The 13628-nt window shown below is 45.8% G+C and overlaps 1 protein-coding gene across 1 annotated transcript; it reads right to left on the reverse strand.

Annotated features, from left to right (window-relative positions):
• Positions 1–796: 796 nt before the first annotated feature.
• On the reverse strand, positions 797–13444 carry NIFK (nucleolar protein interacting with the FHA domain of MKI67). The gene is made up of 7 exons (XM_008071092.1): positions 13303–13444; positions 12085–12243; positions 5440–5548; positions 3186–3397; positions 1911–1952; positions 1732–1800; positions 797–1357 (listed from the first exon to the last, which is right to left on the reverse strand). The coding sequence occupies exons 1-7, from the start codon at positions 13405–13407 to the stop codon at positions 1169–1171; spliced, it is 885 nt and encodes a 294-aa protein (XP_008069283.1). The 5' UTR covers positions 13408–13444; the 3' UTR covers positions 797–1168.
• Between the last annotated feature and the right edge of the window lie 184 nt (positions 13445–13628).

Below are 13628 nucleotides of genomic sequence, written 5' to 3' on the forward strand. Positions count from 1 at the left end.
ATCGGTAGATGGCTCAAAAAGGCAGGCAACTGTACAAGGTCACACTGAGCAACTACTGTGTGTCAGGAACTATTTTAGAGGCATGATCTGCTCTTTGCATAAACCTGAAATCCACCATTTTGCTTTGGTACACCTCGCCCAATATCCTATCAAAGACTCCACAGGCTGGGCGTGGTGGATCACACCCATAATCCCACCATTTTGTGAGGATGAGGCAGGAAGACTGCTTGAGCCCAGGAGCTTAAGACCAGCTGAGGCAACAGTGGTTCGCATTTCTACAAAAAAAAAAAAACAACAAAAAAAATACCAAAACTAGCCAGGTATGGTGGCACATATTGTAGTACCAGCTACTTGGGAGGCTGAAGCAGAAGTTATCACCTGTGCCCAGGAGATCAAGGTAGCAGTGAGCTGTGAACCTGTCACTGCACTCTGGCCTGGGCAACAGAGACCCGGACTTGAAATTTACCATATATTCCCCAAGGCTCCAAAGTCCTATTTGCATACAAATATACTGTAGAAAAGTTTATTTGCTGGTCACTGTTTGAATCTTGGAATCGAATTCCCCACTGATTATACTGATATAAAATGGTAGTTATTAATCTGTGCTAGCTCGCCAAAACTAACTTGAGTCACTTTTGAATCTCTCTTAACACGTGAACAGATAAGTGAACTTGTACTAACACCGGAGCAGCTTTCTCGTTCCCACAAAATTTTCTTCCCATTTCAACCATCTGATGTTGAAATCTAAAGTACCCTTGTGTGTTAAATGTGTGTGACAAACATGGAGATAGTCAAGTAAGATTGGTGGCCTTTATTTGATACTGACAAAAAAGGCTGCAATTTAGTACTTAAACCTGCAGCTAACGGTAACCTTTCTCTCCAGGCAAATAACTAGGGAGAGCTACGAAATCTGAAAAAAAAAAAGAGACCAAGAGAAAGAGGCAGAAGAGGTCCAGCTGGCTGGTATGCACCCCTGCATTGCAGCCAAGGGCAGGCAAGCCATTATACAGACTGTTCTCCTTATTTACCTGATCAAGCAGTATGTTTTTCCTCTGAAAATCTTGTTTAGGATTGCCATTTCATTATACTGAATAACACATAGTCAACCCTCATTAAAAAACCACATTATTTTCAGAAGAAATATTGTACATGAATGATGCAGTCAGAATCACAGACTGCTCTTTCTTTGTCTTTTTTTCTGTGAACGTTCAGGTGTTTGAGTCTCTTGCCTTTCTTCTTTTACATCAGATACGGGTTGTTTGAAAACGATTTCATTATCTTTGTCATCATCACTCATTTCTGTCACTTCAGATTTTCGTCTCTCCAAAAACGTTGGTGTACAAACTGGTGTGGGGCCCTATTTTCAACAAGTAAAAGAATATAATACATAAATGTAGAACATTATTATGATTTTACTCTAAAATAGCATCTCTTCTCTATTTTTACAAGTTGTGCTATGTTATTTTAGGCCTGTATCTATCCTTCAGTGATATAGCTACAAATAATAAAGACCTTAGGTGCTTATAAAACTTAGTATGGAAATTCACAATTAATTGCAATAGACTATGTCCCATTATAAGGTTTCAAGTGGAAAATAGCTAAATCATCAGTAAGTAACTGTCACAAGTAACTGTCACAAGATTCAATTAGAAACCTTAAAATGACAGTCACATTTCATCCTCCAAATTATTTCTATAGTATCAGTATTCAGAATATTGAAGACGATTTTACCTGGCTATCCACTGTCTCCTCAGAAGTATTAGGAGTGCCCGACACCTTTTTGTTCTTCTTACGTGACCCCTTCAAATAAATTTTAACAATATCTATCAGTTACAGTAGTCTCCAACATATTTTCCTACTTATCTTTCTCTGATATGATCTGGGATGCGAAGTGAAAAATAAAATTTTACCGTGCTCTTTGAAGACTTCTTTGTTCCTGCTTTCTGTAAAATCTGCAATACAGAAGGCATGAATTGGTGGCCGTGCACCCTTCCTTTCTGAACTCTCCACGAGCCCCTCACACACCGTGCTGGCACGTCATCTCTACATGACAGACCCGACCCGCAAGCGCAGCGCGCAGCCTCACGTAAGGGGCGCAAGAGAAAAGCGGCTGGGCTAGGGGACTGGCAGAGGGGCAGAGGCTGAAGGGAAGGCTGAAACCCGAAGCTGGCCGGGCCAAGGCACGCTGGCCGCAGGAGGGCCACGCCATCGGGTGAGGAAGGTGACCGGCTGGCCCTGGAGGCCTGTCCTGGCTGTGTCCAGGAGGGTGGCCACGAAGCCACCTGTTTCCCCTCCAAGTCCCAGCAGGGTACAGGAAAAGCAGGGCTCGCAAGCCTGTTTTCAAGCTTCAGGGACTCAGCTCCCAACTGGCTCAGAGAGCAGCAGACGCCCTGATGTTAACGTTCCAGTACGACTAAGGAAGTTATTCGGGATTTGAGCAGAAAATTCACAACCAGGAACTGGGCGGAGACAATTCGCTCATCTCACTCCTGGGCAAGGCCAGAGGACCCAATAAACTTGGGAAGAGATGCCATTTTTGACCGAAGCGCTAGCTTTTTGGAAGTAGGCTGACAGGGTCCATGAAGAAGGCAAACGGTCTCCAGACCGAGGCAAGAAAAGGAAGCCCTCCTCATTCTCGCTTCCCTACAAGCAAGGAGAGCCCGAGGGACATCTGCACGGACTCGTCTTCACCTGAGTTGTCTCACTGGCTCCTTCTGATACACTTTAGGAATACCTCCAGTTTAAAAGGACACAAAACAAAATTTTAACTGGAATGGCATCAAAAGGAGGGCCAATTCACCGTCTTGATATTTACTGACAGCACACAGTAAAGCAAAGATTTCATTCTGGTAAGGCCACCTTTCTTTAAATGACAATCGAAGAGCACTATGACTGTAGGTTCAAGGGTAGTTTTGCTGCCCTAACTTAAAAACAGACCACGAAAGTTATGCAAATCAAGCAATCCCTTTAAAATAAGTTTCCTCTTCCATATTATGGAAATAACAGAATCTGTTCTCACAAGACTTTAGGAAATATCTACTACACGATGTCTCAAAAACTTAATCAAAACCTAGTGTATGTGATAAGCACTGGGCTAGATACTTTATAATCATAATGATGCAGATACACCTTACTAGGAGATATCAAGATAAACTACAAACAAAAATTCCGAAGGGAATACTTACCAACGAAGGAAAATCATAGTCAATTCCTTTTTCAGCTAATTTCTTCCTGAGTAATTTTTCTTTCTTTTTAAATCGCTCTTCCATCCGCAGATTTTGTTTAAGTGTCCGTTTCCGATTATATCGTGCCACTGCTGGACATGATGGCTGTTTAAATGAAGTATTCCACCCTGCAAAAAGTCCTGGATGTATTTTTTCAGGTGGCATTAGTTGACCTATTTTGCAAAAGGAAAAGATAAAAAGCTTTCAACCAAATGGTAGGGAAGGGATTTTTTTTTTTTTTTTTTTTTGAGTGAGTTGAGTCTCACCCTGTTGCCCAGGGTGGAGTGCAGAGTCAACCTGCTGAGTTCTGGCAATCCTTCCGCCTGAGCTACCACGCCTGGCTAATATTTTATTTTACTGTAGTACGAGGCCTTGCCAAGTTGCCCGAGCTGGTCTTGAGTCCACAGACTCATGCGATCCACTCACCTCGGCTTCCCAAAGTGCTGGGATTACAGGCTGAGCCACTGAGCCCGGCCAGGGAAGGGATTTTAACGTTAGCTTTAGAGTGACAGATGTACGAGCCGATTCTGCCCAAATGGAGCTAGCTAATACTTTAAGGCAGAAGCAACAAACTCTAACTCTATATCTCAGAACGCTTTCTGCTGTTTCCCGTAGCACAGGTCTAGCATATGTGGCTGACTTCTTGTAGGTCACCTACCCAGCTCATTTTCTCTTGAAGAGAGTCATGTATGTGTGTATTTAGGGTCACTCTGTCATCCCTGTACAAACATGGCTCACCGCAGCCTTGACCGCTTTTAAGCCACCTACCCAGCCCATTTCCTCTTGACGAGAGTCATTCATTTACAATCATTCTGCCACCCAGATCTGCACGCAGTGGATAAACATGGTTCACTGCAGTGACCTCCTAGGCTAACGTGATCCTTCCACCTCAGCCTCCTGAGTAGGTGGGACCACAGGCATGTGCCACCATGCCCAGCTAACTAAAAAAAATATTTTTTGTAAAGATGAGGTCTCAGCCAGGCTTGGTGGCTCAGTCTGTAATCCCAGCACTTTAGGAGGCCGAGGCGAGTGGACTGCCTGAGCCCCACGGGTTCGAGACCCACCCAAGTAACTTGGAGAGGCTCTACAATAAATCAAAAATTAGCCGGGCGCGGTAGCGTGTGTCAGCAGTTCCGGCTACTTGGAAGGCTGAAGCAGAAGAATCACTGGAGCCCGGCAGGTCAAGGCTGCGGTGGCCAGGAGCGTGCCACTGCACTCCAGTCTGGATGACAGAGTGAGACTCCAATAAAAAAAAAAAATGAGGTCTTACTATGTTGCCTAAGCTGGTCTCCATCTCCCGGACTCAAGCAATCCTCTTGCCTTGACCTCCCAAAGTGCTGGGATCACAGGTGCTAGCCACCATCTGGTCCACAGCCATTCTTTTAGTGTAAGAATGAACCCATGACTTCAACCAGGACACTTGGATTCTCTCTCACAGCAATGGGAACTGGAATAGAGATGCTATGGGGGCAGCATTGTCAGCTGTCTGATACCTGTGAACTTGAGTTCCTGGAGAGGCAACACGCCACCAGGGGGACAGGCAGGCCAGAAACTTAATTCCGCCTCCCGAGGGCAGTGAGCTCCTCTGGCAGTGCAAAATTGGAGGCTGCATGGGCTCCTCTCTGCAGGATGGACTTCTGGTCTGGTTCCACCACGCCTGTGGCTTTTCTCAGGTGGAAAAGTTGCGGCCAATGCCTTCTAAACTGATTGTGAGACCTGACTCCTGACCTCTGATGCTAGTCCATCTGGAGTCCACTAATGAGTCCCTCATCGCCCTCAGGAGAAACTCCGAGCTCCCTGACCTAGAGGCCTCTAGTCTGGCAACTTGCTGTTTCCTCCCCAAAGTAAGAACGGGCTCAATCTTCATGGCCATCCCTTCTGCTGGCTCGCTCCTATTTACTCTTCGGGTTTCCATTTAAACGCCTTCCTCAGAGAGGCCTTCCACAGCCCATTCAGGCTCTGCTCTTCCTACATATCCCCACGTCAACGTGTCCAATTTCGACTTCATGCACAAATAGCTTTCACACTGAAGATTGCAAAATCTCAATGAGAATCTGCCTGGAAGACACACTTAAATCCTTGCAGCGCTCCATGAGAGAATCATCCCAGAGATGGGGGGGCATGTCCAAACAGCTAATAAGCAAGCTGTCCTTCCCACAAGGCACCCACCAGCAGGAGGCATCCATGCAACCTACAGGAAGACAAGAGCACTCACACTGCAAGAGTCTTTCACCAAAAAGGTAGTTGTTCATTGTCTCAGCAACTATCTTGGCAACATCTTCAGACTCAAACTCCACAAAGGCATAGCCTTTGCTCTGTCCAGTCTGTAATGGAAAATAAGCCACAGAAAGTAGAACAATTAAACTTCTAACGTGTCATCGAATTCCTAAAATGACATTTATTTAAATAAAGTACATTAGCCTCTTATCAAGTAACATTGGCACTTACATAATAATTCCAACTCCAACCAGCACATTCTGTGGACTGTTATGGGGAAAAGCAAGGATCCAAAGTAGAACATGCAGCTGATCTGGTATTCCTGGCATTTTGGCAACACGATAAACACATGATTCCTGTGGCGGGAACGTACCACCACCACCCCATGCTCTAACAAACGTCTTCAGCTTACAAACTATCACATGGCTGAACAGAGTGAGAGTCAGGAGCCTCATTTCTAGCACCACTGCTGTCAATCACGAGCAACTAGGATACTTCCACCACTGAGTTTATCTAGTTGTCTTCAACAGGGGGGACTTTGGTAAAAATTAAAATGCCTGAAATTCTTTTTGTCTTTTGAGACAGGGTCTCACTCTGTTGTCCGGGCTGCAGTACACTGGCATGGTCATGGTTGACTGGAGTCTCAAACTCCTGAGTTAAGCGTGATCTTCCCGCCTCAGGCTCCTGAGTAGCTGGGACTACTAGTGTGTGCCACCACACCTGTCCCATTTTTAAAACTTTCGGGGGGTAGAGACGAGGTTTCACTATGTTGCCCAATGTGGTAACTGCTGGGCTCAAGCAGTCCTTCCATTCAGCATCCCAAAGTGCAGGGATGACAGGCACGAGCCACTGAGCCTAGTTTGAAAATCTATTTATAATCTGAACTCTCAAAAGGGAGAGGAAAGATGGCAGAGCGGAAGACAGAGACATTCAAGACCAGTACCACTGTGTACGAATACAAAACTTTTGAAAAGTGATTTAAAAACACGTATGTCACTAAAAAACAAAAAAAATCCTTTACCCAATAATCTCGGAAAGTTGGAAATGCCAAGCAAATAGTCAAAATTAAAGTGGAGTGGGCTTTACTAATCAACAAGGCTGGAAATAGTCAGTCTTAATGTACTTCCTCAATGAGGTGTTTAAATAAGTGGCCTGAACTCTTCAAAAAACAAATTAGGCAAAAAAGGGCAAAAAGACTGTTCTAGATAGGCTGAAAAGCTTTAATAACCAAATGTGATGCACAGACTGGAATGCAGAACGCGCAGAGAAAAAAAATAGCTAAAGACGCTTTTTGGGACGACTGGCAATATGTCAAGATAGGACACTGCACGCTGTTGTGCTGTGCTGTGGTCATGCAGAATGTCCTTAAGAGCTCGATAATGTATTTAAAGTATGATGATTGCTTTTTTCCAAAGAGTTTAGCAAAACAAAAAAGAACATGTACTTATGTAGGAAGAAATGAAGCCAACACATGAGGATGTCAGTGGAGTCCATGTGAGGAGTTTGGGGCTGCTTGTCACACTCTACTTTTCATTTTATTTTTTTAGTTGGAGTCTCACTGTTGCCCAGGCTGGAGTGCAGCGGCCCACTCGTGGTCACCGCAGCCTCAACCTACTGGGCTCAGGTGATCCTCCTGCCTCAGCCTTCCAAGTAGCTGGAAGCACAGGTGTGTGCCACCACACTTGGCTAATTTTTTGATTTACTGTGGATATGAGGTCTCGCCAAGTTGTCCAGGTTGGTCTTGAACCCCCGAGCTCAGGCAATCCTCTTGCCTTTGCCTCCCAAAGTGCTGGGATTACAGGTGTGAGCCACCATGCCTGGCAACACTCTATTTCTTTGTAGACCTGAACCTGAAAGGCAGAGGAATAGTGGCTACAGTGCAACGTGAAACACACACAACAGTGCCACAAAAGGCATGATGAGGCAGTTCACAGAAGGAATTCTAACAGCCAGTAAGTATGACGATACTGAACCTTACCAAGAACAAGGGAGATACAAAACCCACAACCATTTTAGACTCAAGAACTCTGAGGGTCTGCTGCAAAGCAGCATTTTCTTTCTTTTTTCTTGGAGATGGAGTCTCACTCTGTCACCCAGGCTGGAGAGCAGTCCCATGCTCACAGTTACAGCAACTTCAACCTGCTGGGCACAGGTGATCCTTCTGCCTCAGTCTTCCAAGTAGCTGGAACCACAGGCATGTGCCACTATGCCTGGCTAATTTTTTGATTTACTGTAGAGACGAGGTCACCAAGTTGCCCAGGGTCTCGAATCCCTGAGCCCAGGGATCCTCTCACTTCCACCTCCCAAAGTGCTGGGATTACAGGCATGAGCCACTGCTCCTGGCTGAAGCAGCACCTTCAAACTCAGAGTCTGACCTTTTAGGGGTAATAAAACCAATTTAGGTCAGAAAAGTATTTTTTTAACCTGAAAAGAATGTAATAGAAAATGAGTGAATCACAGAAAACAAGGCTTAAGTATGGTCTCATTTGACTTTTTAGTTATGTGCTTTTAGTTTACTTTTTAGTTAATGCATGTGCTGCTTTGTGCTGTTAAAACTTTCTTATGGTGGCCAAAGGTCTGCAAAATAGTATTCTAGAAAAATCTGCTCACACTTGTACAAAGAATGTTCCTAGCAGCTTCACCTAAAAAGTGAAAAATTGTGAAAAATCTAACGTTCAATGGTTATTCAAGCAAAGAAACACAGTAGTGATAACAAAGGAACTAGAGGAACATGAATAAAGCTCCAACAGATTGTTGAATTAAAAAATTAAGTTGCAGAATGATAGAAATACTATAATTTAGTTTTAAAACCAATAATACCGCATTATATGTACATTAACATAATACTACAGAAATGTGCAGTAAAGATTGAAAACCACTGATTTTGTCAACAATAGTTCCCTGGGCGACTGGGAAGGGCTCAAAAGGGAACTAAACTCCACCTATAATCTCTTCCTTAAACAAGATCTGAAGCAAGTATGATACCATGTTGATGCTGACAAAGCTAAACAGTGGATACAGGGAAGCCCTAAATTATTCTCTAGCACAGGGGTCCCAGTATCTGGGCCATGGACCAGTACCAATCTGTGGCTTGTTAGGAACCAGGCCATATAGCAGAAGGTGAGCAGCGGGCAAGTGTCTCCTGTCAGATCAGCGGTGGCATCAGATTCTCATAGGAGCGCAAACCCTACAGTGAACTGCACATGAGAGCGATCTAGGTTGTGCACTCCTTGTGAGAATGCAATGGCTGATGATCCCCACTCCTTCCTCTGGCCCCCCCGACCTCCATCCATGGAAAAACTGTCTTCCATGGAACTGGTCCCTGATGCCAAAAAGGTTGGGGACCACTGTTCCAGGAGACTTCAGGATGTCTGAAATATCTACCTCATCCACAAAAGGAGCAACTGTTACAAGTAGAAAATGGGAGCCGGGCTCGGTGGCTCAGCCTGTCATCCCGCGCTTTAGGAGGCTGAGGTGAGTGGATTGCCTGAGCCTGTGGGTTCGAGACCCGCCTGGGCAACTTGGCGAGACCTCATCTCTACAATAAATCAAAAATTAGCCGGGCGTGGTAGCGCGCGCCTGTAGTTTCAGCTACTCGGAAGGCTGAGGCAGAAGGATCGCCAGAGCCCAGCAGGTTGAGGCTGCGGTGGCCGGGAGTGGCCACTGCACTCCAGTCTGGGCGACAGAGTGAGATTCCAACACACACACACACACAAAAAGTAGAAAATGTGAAAATTGCGTTATTTTGGTTAGGATGGAAGAAACACTAGCATTTAAAATTTCCTTTAATGTTGCTAAGACAATACAAAATTTAAAATCTGTGGTTTTATGACAATTAGCAGATGACGGATGCATAACTCATCACCTCATAAGCTAAATTAAAGTTTAACTTTGATGTACTATAACTCAAATGGGAAAATGGCATCAAGAAAAAAGAGATTCCTGACAGGGAAAAAACAAATAAGCCTATTACAAACTGGACAAAAGGACAGGAACAGACATTTCTCAAAGGACGTCCAAGTAGCCAACAAACATTTAAAAAATGCTCAACTTTACTTATCATCAGAGAAATGCAAATCAAAACTATAATGAGATACCAGCTCACACCAGTCAGGATGGCTATCATTAAAAAGTCAAGCAACAACAGGTGCTGGTGAGATTGCAGAAAAAAGAGAACACTCCTATACTGTTGGAGTTAATCCCCTGTGGAAAGCATTATGGTGTTTTCTCAAATAACTAAAAATTGAGCTACCATATAATCCAGCAATCCCACTTCTGGGAACATACCCAGAGGAACATAAACTGTTTAACCAAAAAGACACCTTCTCACCTATGTTCACTGCAGCACTATTCACAAAAACAAAAACATGGAACCAACTCAGATGCCCACCCAAAATGGACTGGATAAAAAAAAAATGTGGTACCTAGACATGATGGACTACTAAACAGTCATTAATAAAAACAAAATCATGTCCTGTGCAGCAACTTGGATGCAGCCGGAGACCATCATTCCGAATGAACTGTACTGCAGAAACAAAAAACGGAATAACGTGTTCACACTCATAAACGGGCCCCAAACACTGGGCATGCAAGCACAAAGGTGGAGACAACTGGCACTAAGGAACACTAGTGGGAAGAGGGGACAAGGGGAGAAAAGGGCACACAACCACCAAGGGCACCATATCCACTACTAGGGGGGAAAGGGCACACTAGAAGCGCAAACCTCACCTGCATGCAATTTACTTATGTAGCAATTTTTCCACTTACCCCTCTAAAATAAAAATTAAGAAAAACGAAAAAAGAGATTCCAATAACAAGATGTCTATGACTACAACCAATAAAAATTTACTTGTAGGGCAAGAAAATAAAGTGGACCATTCCCGTTACAGACCACACAAACCCTTTTTTCATTAGAAGGCAGGCATGATTTAACAGTAATACTTATAGTATTCACTGTGTGTCAGGCAATGTTCTAAGAATCTTATATCCATTACTTCATGTAATCTTTGACTAAATACTACCAAGAAGTTGGTGCTAATTTATTCATATATTACAGATCATAAAACTGAAGCATGGAAAGGTTATATAACTTGTCCAACTAGTAAGCTGTAAAGTCAGAACCCAAACCTCTGTAGCCTGGCTCCAGAGTCCTTACCCGGCCCCCAAAGGAGTCTCACTCTGTTGCCCAGGCTGGAGGACAGTGGCACACTCACAGCCACTGCAGCCTCAACCTGCTGGGCTCAGGTGATCCTTCCGCCTCAGCCTTCCAAGTAGCTGGAATGCACCACCATGCCCAGCAAACTTTTATTGATTTATTGTAGAGATGGGGTCTCGCCAAGTTGCCCAGGCTGGTCTTGAACCCATGGGCTCAGGCAATTCTTTCACCTCGGCCTCCCAAAGTGCTGGGATTACAGGTATAAGCCACCGCACCCAGCCTCAGAGTCCTTATTCTTAACTATTCACTATGTAAACTTTTGCGGTATATATATACATATATATATACATACATACATATATATCCCTGTACCAGATGGATCCCTGTGCTAGAGGCTGATACAAGAAAGTTGTATGGACCCGGTTCTGAAACTGAAGTTCATTCACTAGGGCTGTCAATTTAACGTAAGGATCTGGGGCAATGTAAAACAAAGACATGTAAAATAATACTGATTTTGCTCTTGTGGCTGTTTCAGACTTTACATTTCACCCATGCCCCCTTTTTGGAATGAAGTCTGATGGCCTGCATATACCAGTAGGGACCCCAAAAAACGGAGGGCGAGCCTCTTTAATTATAGGCTTCCCCCACTAAGTAAGTGTTCTAGGTACCCATCAGCACCAGTACACCAGTTAGTGTTGTTCTGAGAGGCTGCATTTGGGTTCAGTGATTTTTTTTTTTTTTTTAAGATAATTTCAATGTATTTGTCTATTTTATGATGGGTAACTTATGAGCGCACTTGCCACATGGCACTGAGTATTTAGCTGTTTCTGATAAAAAAATGGTAAGGCCCTCAAGCCCCACCCTCCCTATTTAGCTGATCTGTCTTGAGCGACTTTGTTTTCCTAGACGAAGAAAAGTCCTCAAAGGAAACGTTTTGCAGATCCGGGAGAGGTGAAACAAAAAACAGCAAATGCACTAAAAGGTATCAAAATCCACAACTTCAAAAACTGTTTTAAGCAGTGGAAAAAGCATCTCAGTAGGTGTATTGCATCAGAGAGTACTTTTTTTTTTTTGAGTTGGAGTCTCACTCTGCCACCCAGACTGGAGTGCAGTGGCCGCTCCCGGTCACCGCAGCCTCGACCTGCTGGGCTCCGGCGATCCTTCCGCCTCAGCCTTCCAAGTAGCCGGAACTACAGGCGCGCGCTACCACACCCAGCTAGTTTTTTATTTATAGTGGAGATGAGGTCTCGCCAAGTTGCCCAGGCGGGTCTCGAAGCCTCGGGGTCAGGCAATCCACTCACCTCGGCCTCCCAAAGTGCTGGGATTACAGGCTGAGGCACCGAGCCTGGCCCAGAGAGTACTTTTAAGTGTTTTTGGAGGGAGTCCCACCTCGTATATGTATATATGGGAAAGTGTGCTGTAATATGTCAAGGATGATATACATTTAAAAACAAAAAAAACAAACAACTTCAAATACAAAAATCTTACCCTTGTACTTCTGGACAGCTTGAGTCTTGTAACAGTGCCAAATTGGGAGAAATATGTTAGAATATGAGTTTCCCCGAGTGTGTTAGGTAGGTGGCCCACATAGATCACTCCAGGAGTAAGTTGTTCTTCCTTCTGCTGACGAAGTTTTTGCTTTTTTTTCTGAAGACATAAAGACCACATAAATTTAATATTTTTAAAACCCAGGCCGGAGTGCAGTGCCACCACCACCGCTCACTGCAATCCTGAACTCCTGGACTCAGGTGATCTTCCTGCCTCAGCCTCACTAGGGATTACAGGCAGGTGTCACTACACTCAGCTACTTTTTTATTTTTGGTACACACAGGATCTCACTAGGTTGCCCAGGCTGGTCTTGAACTACGGGCCTCAAGTGATCCTCTGCCTCCTGGGTAGCTTGGGACTACAGGTGCACACCACCACGCCCGACAAATTTTTAAAATTTTTTTGTAGAGATGGGGAATCTCGCGGCGTTGTCCTCGCTAGTCGCAAACTCCTGGACTCGTGTGGTTTTCTGCCGCAGCCTCCCAATCGCTGGCATTATAGGCTTGAGCAAACGCTCCCGGCTGTTAGATTTTTGAACAAGCCGTTTTAGATCTTCTGCCCAGACAACTCCACGTGAACATACCCTTCCGTTTTGTGCCATATCACGACTTACCCGCATGTAAAGGAAAAACTTTCCAGAAGTTCGTTAATCTTCCCAGCGCAGATTAATCTTTCAGCGACCCACTCATCATACCCTTGCCCTCCATGTTTTCCAGTGTATTTTACGCCAAAGAAAATACAAAATTGGTTCCAGGCGCCCTAGCCAGCACACAAACATTTTCAATTCTGTCTTTTAGGAACTACGAAGTCACCAGCCCGGCATACACACGCCCCGAGAGGTGCGCGGAGGGTTCCCCTTTTCGGGGCCCAAATGCAAGCGTGGCAGCTCCAACCTGGGGTCGGCGGGGGCACGGGAGTGCCATCACTCCCCCTCCCGCTGTTCTTCTCGTGTCCCCCCACGACCCCCACATCGTTCCCGGCCAGCTAAACCTCTCCGTCTCGGAAACCATCGCGGACCCTGTCGGGCGTCCCCGCCGGCGAGGCCGGAGGCGGCCGGGGCGCGGGGCAGGCACCGTGCGCCGGACCCGAGACCCCGGAGACGCCCCCGACCGGCCGCCGCCGCCTCCCCGCGACGTCCCAGACGCGGCAGCCGCTCACCTTGCCTGTGCGCCGGCGAAACTTCTCCACGTCCTTCCGAAACTCAGCGTCTTTCTGAGGGTTCAGCGCCAGCATCGGCCCGGGCGGGCCATCAACGTCCGCCATGCCGGAGGCGGCCGAGACCGGGAAGGCCACGCGACGTGCCCGGAAGTGCCCGGCTCGCAGCTTCAGGAAGCGGAAGTAGAGGCGGGGGAGGCGGAGCCTGAGGAGCGGTGGGTCTCGGGGGCGGGGCATGAGGCGCGGGGGCGGGACAAGGGGCGGCTCAGGCGTTTCCGGGGGCGGGGCGTCGCCGGGCCTAAAGCATTACGTCAGGCATATTTTCGAAG

This window comes from Carlito syrichta, unplaced genomic scaffold (assembly GCF_000164805.1).
Source record: "Carlito syrichta isolate Samal-C Ts95f unplaced genomic scaffold, Tarsius_syrichta-2.0.1 Scaffold314115, whole genome shotgun sequence".
Classification (NCBI taxonomy): domain Eukaryota; kingdom Metazoa; phylum Chordata; class Mammalia; order Primates; family Tarsiidae; genus Carlito; species Carlito syrichta.

What these genes read in the sequence shown, in the direction of transcription:
- NIFK (XM_008071092.1), bottom strand. Translation starts at nt 13,407, where the DNA reads ATGGCGGACGTTGATGGCCCGCCCGGGCCGATGCTGGCGCTGAACCCT. An exon ending in TTCGCCGGCGCACAGGCAAG is followed by an intron (nt 12,244 to 13,302) that starts GTGAGCGGCTGC and finishes TTATGTCTTCAG; the next exon opens with AAAAAAAAGCAAAAACTTCG. An exon ending in ACTATGATTTTCCTTCGTTG is followed by an intron (nt 1,953 to 3,185) that starts GTAAGTATTCCC and finishes TCTGTATTGCAG; the next exon opens with ATTTTACAGAAAGCAGGAAC.